Below are 10,864 nucleotides of genomic sequence, written 5' to 3'. Positions count from 1 at the left end.
AGCAGTTCCTGCAAGAAGAAGGCATTGATGCTATGGACTGGCCCGCCTGTTCCCCAGACCTGAATCCAATTGAGCACATCTGGGTCATCATGTCTCGCTCCATCCACCAACGCCACGTTGCACCACAGACTGTCAGGAGTTGGCGGATGCTTTAGTCCAGGTCTGGGAGGAGATCCCTCAGGAGACCATCCGCCACCTCATCAGGAGCATGCCCAGGCGTTGTAGGGAGGTCATACAGGCACGTGGAGGCCACACACATTACTGAGCCTCATTTTGACTTTTTATCAAGGACGTTACATCAAAGTTGGATCAGCCTGTAGTGTGGTTTTCCACTTTAATTTTGAGTGTGACTCCAAATCCAGACCTCCATGGGTTGATACATTTGATATCCATTGATCATTTTTGTGTGAGTTTGTTGTCAGCACATTCAACTATGTAAAGAAAAAAGTATTTAATAAAAATATTTCATTCATTCAGATCTAGGATGTGTTATTTTAATGTTCCCTTTATTTTTTTGAGCAGTGTATATTTGCCCATCTCTGTGAACTAATCCATTGCGGAGGACTAGACAAAAGACAATTGATGCAATTTGACGCAATTGCGAAGCATCCAGGGCCAAATCAAGCACCGTACCACATCGCCATGTGCCTCCCAAATGTGACAATGCGGAGGGCTCTGGATAGGTCCGCATTAACATGATTGGTTGACGGTAGGTGGGGGCGGTACATCCATTAGAAAACACAATCCCTTAAACAGCTCTACACTATTCCGTCAAGCACAAGAAGTATGAATGCCCGGACTTCTGCTCAGGCGGCATCAATTTAAATTTTGAATGGCCAATGCAGATAGATGCACTTTTCTACTGAATGCGGCCTCTCCCGCCAATTTGTGCACATTCATTGTTTCACACCTTCGTGTCAATTGTTTGCATTTGATTGTTAGTGTATATCAATTCCCCATTACATATTACCAGTAGTACATTTACCATTAATTCCTAATCTACAATGTTTGTTATTTTGGTTATGGTCATTTCTATTAATGCATTCAATGTTATTATTCTAGTCTTTCTGTTATTGTCTGGGTGGACTAATTGTTTTCAAAGTGCACAACCTGTGCTACACTTGTGAGAAACAAGTTAATTTAATTTAGCCATTGTCTTTTGTTTGGGGCGCTCCTGCCAGTGTTGAATAAGGACGTGCAAGCATAGAAGTAGGCCTATAGGCTAACTGGCCTGCGTGCAAATGTGAAATGTGCCCATTTGGGGATTTGATAGTATTTCTGATTGGCTTAACACACCACCACTACTGACATGTGGAGCTTCTTAAAGTAACGTTTTCTTCACCTCAAAACAGCACGTTAATGATGTCTGTTTTAACATCCATTGAGAACCACAATAGCTACTGAATGTATTTGAAATGTTTTCCTGCCCTCTCCTTTCGTTAACCACTCAGCATGAAAGGTTAAAACGCCATGCTCCGATCCAGTGCTGGCACTGTTTATAATCTATAATTTGAACAGGAGCTCAAGCAGTAAAACATTTGAGGTGCTCTGGTGGGCGCCCGCTAAAATCAAGCACTTATGCCATGCGCAAATAGCCAGCTGTGTCCCGATCTTTCTGTCACCGGAAAATGAGGGCCCAAAATATTTTATACAATGCTGCAAGTTCGCTAGCGCAAGCTTCGGGCCTGACCCAAATTAATAGTTGATACGTTTCAGGATTTTGAAAATGAAGACGTTACTATAAAATGAAATTATTCAAGAAAATATGCATATTTAAACCATAACTGGCAAGCAGATCGGTATAAATAGTCAGATAAATTGGCATTACACATGATAAAAGTTGCTTAGAGAATAGAACAAACAGTGGTGTAAAGTACTACAGTAAAAGTACTTAAGTCTTTTTTGGGCTCTGTACTTTACTACCTTTCTAAAGAAAAAAGTACTTTTGCTCCATACATTTTCCCTGACACCCACAAGTACTCGTTACATTTTTAATGCATAGCAGGAAAGGAAAATGGCCCAATTCACGCATTTACCAAGAGAGCGTCCCTAGTCATCCCTATTGCCTCTAATCTGGCGGACTCACTAAACACAGATGCTTCGTTTGTGAATTGTTTGAGTGTGCCCCTGGCTATCTGTAAATACATACAAAAAAATGGTACATCTGGTTTCCTTAATATAATGAATTTGAAAAGATTTACTTTTAATGTGTGAATATATCTAAACACCAAATACTTAATTTGAATAAAATAGTATTTTACTGGGTGACTTTTACTTGAGTTAAAGTAAAGATGCCTTTAATAATAGAAAATTACCCAAGTATGAACATTTTGTATTTTTTCCACCACTGTGAAGAAAAATATAAAAACGCAACATGTAAAAAGCGTGTTGGTCTTGAGCTGAAATAAAAAGATGCAAGAAATGTTCCATATGCACAAAAATATTATTTCTCTCTAATTTTCAGCACACATTTGTTTACATCCCTGTTAGTGAGCATTTCTCCTTTGCCAAGATAAATCAACCAACTGACAGGTGTGGCATATCAATAAACTGACTATACAGAAATCATTACACAGGTGCACCTTGTGTTGGGGACAAAAGGCCACTTAAGTGTGCAGTTGTCACACAACACCATGCCACAGATGTCTCAAGTTGAGGGAGAATGCAATTGGCATGCTGACTGCAGGAATGTCCACCAGAGCTGTGGCCTGAGAGTTGAATGTTAATTTCTCGACAGAGGCGGCTTAAGAGAATTTGGCAGTACATCCAACCTGCCTCTCAACCGCAGGCCCAGGACCACCACATCAGTTTTCTGATCAAACTGTGGGTTTGCACAACTGAAGAATTTCTGCACAAACTGTAGAAACCATCTCAGGGAAGCTCATCTGCATGCTTGTTGTCCTCACCAGGGTCTTGACTTGTCTGCAGTTCGGCATCATAACTGACTTCAGTGGGTAAATGTTCACCTTGAATGGCCACTGGCACACTGGAGAAGTGTGCCCTTAATGGATGAATCCCAGTTAACTGTACCGGGCAACTGGCAATGTGGTGTCGTGTAGGCGAACGGTTTGCTGATGTCAACGTTGTGAACAGAGTGCCTCATGGTGGCAGTGGGGTTATGGTATGGGCAGGCATAAGCTATGGACAACGAAAACAATTGCATTTTATCTATGGCAATTTGAATGCAGAGAGATACCTCAATGAGATCCTGAGGCCCATTGTTGTGACATTCATCAGCCACCATCACCTCGTGTTTTAACATGATCATGCACGGCCCCATGTTGCAAGGATCTGTACACAATTCCTGGAAGCTGAAAATGTCCCAGTTCTTCCATTGCCAGCATGTTCCACTTCCCGCCAATATCCAGCAACTTCACACAGCCATTGAAGAGTGGGACAACATTTCACAGGCCACAAGAAATTAGTTGAAGTACTTTATGCAAATAATAATTTAAGTAGGCCTTAGACACTCACTGTATATAAGACAAATAAAACCCAACATTTTACCACTGATCAACTCTATACGATGGTGCTATCTGCATATCTGTATTCCCAGTCGTGAAATCCATAGATTAGGGCCTAATTAATTAATTAAAATTGACTGATTTCCTTATATGACCTGACTCAGTAAAATCTTTGACATTTTTGCATGTTGTGTCGGTATTTTTGTTCATTGTAGTTCTGATACAAAATGTTTTGATGATGAACCTGAAAAATGGCACAAACTGACAGAACAAATGAACGGGTGAGTTTACATTAACTCTCCTCCCCTCACGTACACTAGCACAACGCATGTAATTAGTAGCTGCATATTTGTTGTAGCTGTGCTTAAAAATAGCTTTACATGTCAGGGCAAAGCGCTACCATAATGAGCATTTACACACGGACGTAGGCTGTTAAAACAACTTCATTGAAATGTAAAACCTAATCTAAACTAGAGGGCCCATACAACTCAATGATAACACATACTAAGACATTAGAAGCTGCACAGTTTCACAATCATTTTGCAATCCATATAAATACATGTCCTGCACCATTTACGGCTCATAGCGGCATTTTGGCCTAAGAGCTGAAATACTCCCTTGAGCTGAGAGCGCTTCTCCAGTCTTCCACCATGTTCCCTGCAGGATGAGAGACATGTTGGCAACTAGAGCATGAGATGAGAGCAGTTACATAGGCAGCTGAACTAGATTAACTTTGCATTCTTTCAAAATGGAGAGTATTATAATTCAGTGGGAAGAGCGGAAGCACATACACTCAAGCTCTGAGGCTGGCTGCATCTGAGTGTTGTAGTGTTGCTGCCGTGTGACAGTCAACACAGCAAAGTTCACCTCCTCCTCCACCCCTCGTCCTGCACGGCGGGTAGAGGAGCAGACAGTATTCTGAGGGGTGGGGTGGTGTTGTGAGGACTCCAGGTCTAGATAATGATTCTGAAAACAAAGGACAAGGCAGCTCCAAGAGCCAAACCCAGAGACAGGAAGAACGCCATGATGGTCCCGGCCGTCTCCGCTTCGCGTTGTGCCACTTTCCTGTATGGAAATAGGAGGGACAAAACACATGACCAGGAGAAGAAAACAGGACTGTATACAAATGATGAACCAGTGCAATGTCTTTTTCGTCATGAGAAGACTGAAAGTACAGTGTTTCTCAACCTGTGTTACAGGAACCGGCAAGCTATGGTTCCCTTCTATGGAGTACCGCTTGCAAACTGACTATAATTAGTCAGCTTTCCAGCTAAGGAACCAGTCAGCAGTGCCGGTCCCTGATACAGAGGGTTGAGAACTCTGCTGTAGTTGTCACTGGCGATGGTCTTACTTTGGTCCGAAGCACATGCAGAGGCTGGCCAGGTATCCATTGCTGAAGGAGAAGAAGATAATGAAGACGATGTACCAGGCGTCGTGGGCAAACAGCACGGGCAGGTTGTTCCTGGGCTGGACATTACACAGCATAAAGAGAGGCAAAAAGACCACACGGAGACCCACCATGACGGGCAGGATGACGCTGTCCTTACCGGGCTGACAGGAAAAAGAGGCATCGTACATCAACACATCGTACAGATCCACTCCAATCTTATACTGTATACCCTGTTTAAAACAGATCACTTATGAATGTGAACCCTGATCGCAATCACCTCTCTTCATACTGAATTTTGTCAACAAGAAAGTTGCTGGTCAGGTGTGTTGAAATGTCAGGTTGCTGAGGGTTTTACACACTTCCTGTGTAGCTTCAGTAATGTAAACTGAGGGGGGGGGCAGTAGTGCAAGGTTATGTAGCCTGAGACAGAGCCATGCCCTGGATAAGACGGGGTCTGAAACCCACACACATTCTACTCCAAGATCGCATAGCGGTTCAGACGTCTTTTGTCCTCGTCTTGTCGTGTCCTGTATATATATATATATATATAACTTTTTTCACATAAATTTTATTTTTATTTTCCATCAACTCATCTTCAAAACACTCTCCTGCAACCCGCCTCACCAATTTATATTTATAAAAAAGTATTATTTACCTCAGATCTGTAATCCTCCAAGAAGCTAGCCAGAAACTCCAAGAAGCTAGCCAGAAACTAGCCAGAAGCTAGCCAGGAGCTAGCCCAGAAGCTAATCAGAAGCTAGATAGCTTCTTTACTGAAAAATCGTTAGTATTCAGCTAACCACGGTTTGTGGTCATCAGCTATCCTTTAGCTCGAAAATCTATAGCCAGTTTTGTACGGCGCAGCGCGGCTCGGAACGGAACATACCGGACCAATTTTTCTCTCCATGTCCCTGGATTTCAACGGCTCTCTGGACATTCATACCCGGATCTCACAGCTAGCTAGCTAGCTGCTATCCGTGTGACAATCGGCTTTCGTCGATTCCGGAGCAAACATCAATTATTCCGGTGCTAGCCAGCTCCGTCAATCACTCCTGAGTTCCATCATTCACTCCTGGGCTGCAGTCACCTATCCGGACCCGTTTTACTGCCTACGCGGAGCCCCACCGGGCCTTCACAACTGGACTGCCGACGTTATCTACCTGAAGGAGATCCGGCTGGCTCCTCCGTCGCGACGTTACCTGAACGCCCATCTGCGGCCCGCTAACCGTTAGCTGTCTTACCGGCTGCTATCTGAATAGACAATCAGACAATTTATTTATTTTTATTATTATTATGTTTTCTTCTCGGGCCTCTATAACTATATCTATTGTTCTTATTTTTGTTGTTGTTGTGTGATTTGGATTAATCCCCTCTACCACACGGAACCCCACTAATCTACTGACCGAACGCAAGAGGTGGCTAACAACATACCTCCATCCTATGCTAGCTTGCTACCGATGGCCTGGCTAGCTGTCTAAATCGCCGTGACCCTCAACCAACCTCTCCACTCACTGGACCCTTTGATCACTCGACTAAGCATGCCTCTCCTTAATGTCAATATGTCTTGTCCATTGCTGTTCTGGTTAGTGTTTATTGGCTTATTTCACTGTAGAGCCTCTAGTCCTGCTCACTATACCTTATCCAACCTATTAGTTCCACCACCCACACATGCAATGACATCTCCTGGTTTCAATGATGTTTCTAGAGACAATATCTCTCTCTTCATCACTCAATACCTAGGTTTACCTCCACTGTATTCACATCCTACCTTACCTTTGTCTGTACATTATACCTTGATGCTATTTTGTCGCCCCCAGAAACCTCCTTTTACTCTCTGTTCCAGACGTTCTAGACGACCAATTCTTATTGCTTTTAGCCGCACCCTTATTCTACTCATCCTATGTTCCTCTGGCGATGTAGAGGTGAATCCAGGCCCTGCAGTGCCTAGCTCCACTCCTATTCCCCAGGCGCTCTCTTTTGATGACTTCTGTAACTGTAATAGTCTTGGTTTCATGCATGTTAACATTAGAAGCCTCCTCCCTAAGTTTGTTCTATTCACTGCTTTAGCACACTCTGCCAACCCGGATGTTCTAGCTGTGTCTGAATCCTGGCTTAGGAAGACCACCAAAAATTCAGACATTTTAATTCCAAACTACAACATTTTCAGACAAGATAGAACTGCCAAAGGGGGCGGTGTTGCAATCTACTGCAAAGATAGCCTGCAGAGTTCTGTCCTACTATCCAGGTCTGTACCCAAACAATTTGAACTTCTACTTTTAAAAATCCACCTCTCTAAAAACAAGTCTCTCACCGTTGCCGCCTGCTATAGACCACCCTCTGCCCCCAGCTGTGCTCTGGACACCATATGTGAACTGATTGCCCCCCATCTATCTTCAGAGCTCGTGCTGCTAGGCAACCTAAACTGGAACATGCTTAACACCCCAGCCATCCTACAATCTAAACTTGATGCCCTCAATCTCACACAAATTATCAATGAACCTACCAGGTACCTCCCCAAAGCCTTAAACACGGGCACCCTCATAGATATCATCCTAACCAACTTCCCCTCTAAATACACCTCTGCTGTCTTCAACCAAGATCTCAGCGATCACTGCCTCATTGCCTGCATCCGTAATGGGTCAGCGGTCAAACGACCTCCTCTCATCACTGTAAAACGCTCCCTGAAACACTTCAGCGAGCAGGCCTTTCTAATCGACCTGGCCGGGGTATCCTGGAAGGATATTGACCTCATCCCGTCAGTAGAGGATGCCTGGATATTTTAAAAAAATGCCTTCCTAACCATCTTAAATAAACATGCCCCATTCAAGAAATTTAGAACCAGGAACAGATATAGCCCTTGGTTCTCCCCAGACCTGACTGCCCTTAACCAACACAAAAACATCCTATGGCGTTCTGCATTAGCATCGAACAGCCCCCGTGATATGCAGCTGTTCAGGGAAGCTAGAAACCATTATACACAGGCAGTTAGAAAAGCCAAGGCTAGCTTTTTCAAGCAGAAATTTGCTTCTTGCAACACTAACTCAAAAAAGTTCTGGGACACTGTAAAGTCCATGGAGAATAAAAACACCTCCTCCCAGCTGCCCACTGCACTGAAGATAGGAAACACTGTCACCACTGATAAATCCACCATAATTGAAAATGTCAATAAGCATTTTTCTACTGCTGGCCATGCTTTCCACCTGGCTACTCCTACCCCTGTCAACAGCACTGCACCCCCAACAGCAACTCGCCCAAGCCTTCCCCATTTCTCCTTCTCCCAAATCCATTCAGCTGATGTTCTGAAAGAGCTGCAAAATCTGGACCCCTACAAATCAGCCGAGCTAGACAATCTGGACCCTTTCTTTCTAAAATTATCTGCCGAAATTGTTGCCACCCCTATTACTAGCCTGTTCAACCTCTCTTTCGTGTCGTCTGAGATTCCCAAAGATTGGAAAGCAGCTGCGGTCATCCCCCTCTTCAAAGGCCCAAACTGCTACAGACCTATATCTATCCTACCATGCCTTTCTAAGGTCTTCGAAAGCCAAGTCAACAAACAGATTACCGACCATTTCGAATCTCACCATACCTTCTCTGCTATGCAATCTGGTTTCAGAGCTGGTCATGGGTGCACCTCAGCCACGCTCAAGGTCCTAAACGATATCTTAACCGCCATCGATAAGAAACATTACTGTGCAGCCGTATTCATTGATCTGGCCAAGGCTTTCGACTCTGTCAATCACCACATCCTCATCGGCAGACTCAACAGCCTTGGTTTCTCAAATGATTGCCTCGCCTGGTTCACCAACTACTTCTCTGATAGAGTTCAGTGTGTCAAATAGGAGGGTCTGTTGTCCGGACCTCTGGCAGTCTCTATGGGGGTGCCACAGGGTTCAATTCTTGGACCGACTCTCTTCTCTGTATACATCAATGAGGTCGCTCTTGCTGCTGGTGAGTCTCTGATCCACCTCTACGCAGACGACACCATTCTGTATACTTCCGGCCCTTCTTTGGACACTGTGTTAACAACCCTCCAGGCAAGCTTCAATGCCATACAACTTTCCTTCCGTGGCCTCCAATTGCTCTTAAATACAAGTAAAACTAAATGCATGCTCTTCAACCGATCGCTACCTGCACCTACCCGCCTGTCCAACATCACTACTCTGGACGGCTCTGACTTAGAATACGTGGACAACTACAAATACCTAGGTGTCTGGTTAGACTGTAAACTCTCCTTCCAGACCCATATCAAACATCTCCAATCCAAAGTTAAATCTAGAATTGGCTTCCTATTTCGCAACAAAGCATCCTTCACTCATGCTGCCAAACATACCCTTGTAAAACTGACCATCCTACCAATCCTCGACTTTGGCGATGTCATTTACAAAATAGCCTCCAATACCCTACTCAACAAATTGGATGCAGTCTATCACAGTGCAATCCGTTTTGTCACCAAAGCCCCATATACTACCCACCATTGCGACCTGTACGCTCTCGTTGGCTGGCCCTCGCTTCATACTCGTCGCCAAACCCACTGGCTCCATGTCATCTACAAGACCCTGCTAGGTAAAGTCCCCCCTTATCTCAGCTCGCTGGTCACCATAGCATCTCCCACCTGTAGCACACGCTCCAGCAGGTATATCTCTCTAGTCACCCCCAAAACCAATTCTTTCTTTGGCCGCCTCTCTTTCCAGTTCTCTGCTGCCAATGACTGGAACGAACTACAAAAATCTCTGAAACTGGAAACACTTATCTCCCTCACTAGCTTTAAGCACCAACTGTCAGAGCAGCTCACAGATTACTGCACCTGTACATAGCCCACCTATATTTTTGCCCAAACAACTACCTCTTTCCCAACTGTATTTCATTTATTTATTTATTTTGCTCCTTTGCACCCCATTATTTTTATTTCTACTTTGCACATTCTTCCATTGCAAAACTACCATTCCAGTGTTTTACTTGCTATATTGTATTTACCTTGCCACCATGGCCTTTTTTGCCTTTACCTCCCTTCTCACCTCATTTGCTCACATTGTATATAGACTTGTTTATACTGTATTATTGACTGTATGTTTGTTTTACTCCATGTGTAACTCTGTGTTGTTGTATCTGTCGAACTGCTTTGCTTTATCTTGGCCAGGTCGCAATTGTAAATGAGAACTTGTTCTCAACTGGCCTACCTGGTTAAATAAAGGTAAAATAAAATAAATAAAATAAAAATGAAAAGCTTAGACAAGGAGCCTGTGAACTCAGGGAATTCAGCAATGGCCTCCAAATGAAACCTTGAGTTAAAGAATTCAGAGCAGGCAGGAGAAATAAACAACACACTATAAACACAATTAGTTACATTATAATGAGGCCTACTATTTGCTTCAGCATGAAGTGAGGCTAATAAAACACAGCACTGTAAAAAGGGATAGTGAAAAATGTTCTCTGTGAAATCATTTAACTATTCCCCCCGTGGCCAAGCTTAATTGCATTTGATTATTTCAATTGGATTGGATAGCAGTAGGGCCTGGAGAATAGAACACCACAGAGTATTGAGTGGTGTGAGGCTGACTAGGGTTCAGGGCAGGTTTTCAGATGGGCTGGAGATTAGATTAATGAGGTACTCACAGCTGGCTAAGGGATGTTCTAGGGTCAGCAATGTGTTATCAAGGCTGTATCTCAATCTAATGGTTTAGATTGTCTGGCCAAAATATGTTGAATATATGTTGAGTATAATGGTAGCCATATTGTAGTCAAAGCAATTTCCTTTAATGTAAATTAGTCAGAATCACAGGAGGTTGGTGGCACCTTAATTGGGGAGGACAGGACTGTTCTAAAGTAATCATAGGGGTCATGATGCGGAAGGGAGGGGGCGGAGGTAGAATTAAATATAAACAGAACACCATCTAGATCTCTATGGGGAAACCTCTCAGCCAATGAATTACAGACTCCAGAGCTGGGAGCTGTTACAGCCTCAGTCATGAGATCTAGTTAAAAACAGGAAGCTACTCCAAATCAATTTCAC

The 10,864-nt window shown here is 43.6% G+C and overlaps 1 protein-coding gene across 5 annotated transcripts in view; it reads right to left on the bottom strand.

Moving 5' to 3' along the window:
* Nucleotides 1-2,183: 2,183 nt before the first annotated feature.
* Nucleotides 2,184-10,864, bottom strand: part of LOC139381993 (equilibrative nucleoside transporter 1-like) — a 69,648-nt gene continuing 60,967 nt past the window's right edge. For 2 of the 5 annotated variants that reach the window (XM_071125902.1, XM_071125903.1), the window contains exons 13-14: nt 4,816-5,015; nt 2,184-4,529 (exon numbers count right to left, since the gene is read on the bottom strand). In XM_071125902.1, the coding sequence (XP_070982003.1) occupies nt 4,418-4,529; nt 4,816-5,015 (312 nt within the window). In that variant the 3' untranslated portion in view covers nt 2,184-4,417. The remainder of the gene's footprint in view (nt 4,530-4,815; nt 5,016-10,864) is intronic. The other 3 variants (XM_071125905.1, XM_071125906.1, XM_071125904.1) reach the window with 2 other exon arrangements.

The sequence above is a fragment of the Oncorhynchus clarkii genome, chromosome 23, assembly GCF_045791955.1.
Source record: "Oncorhynchus clarkii lewisi isolate Uvic-CL-2024 chromosome 23, UVic_Ocla_1.0, whole genome shotgun sequence".
NCBI lineage: Eukaryota > Metazoa > Chordata > Actinopteri > Salmoniformes > Salmonidae > Oncorhynchus > Oncorhynchus clarkii.
The sequence above is the reverse complement of the archived record's forward strand: the minus strand, read 5'-3'. Positions and strand labels throughout refer to the sequence as shown.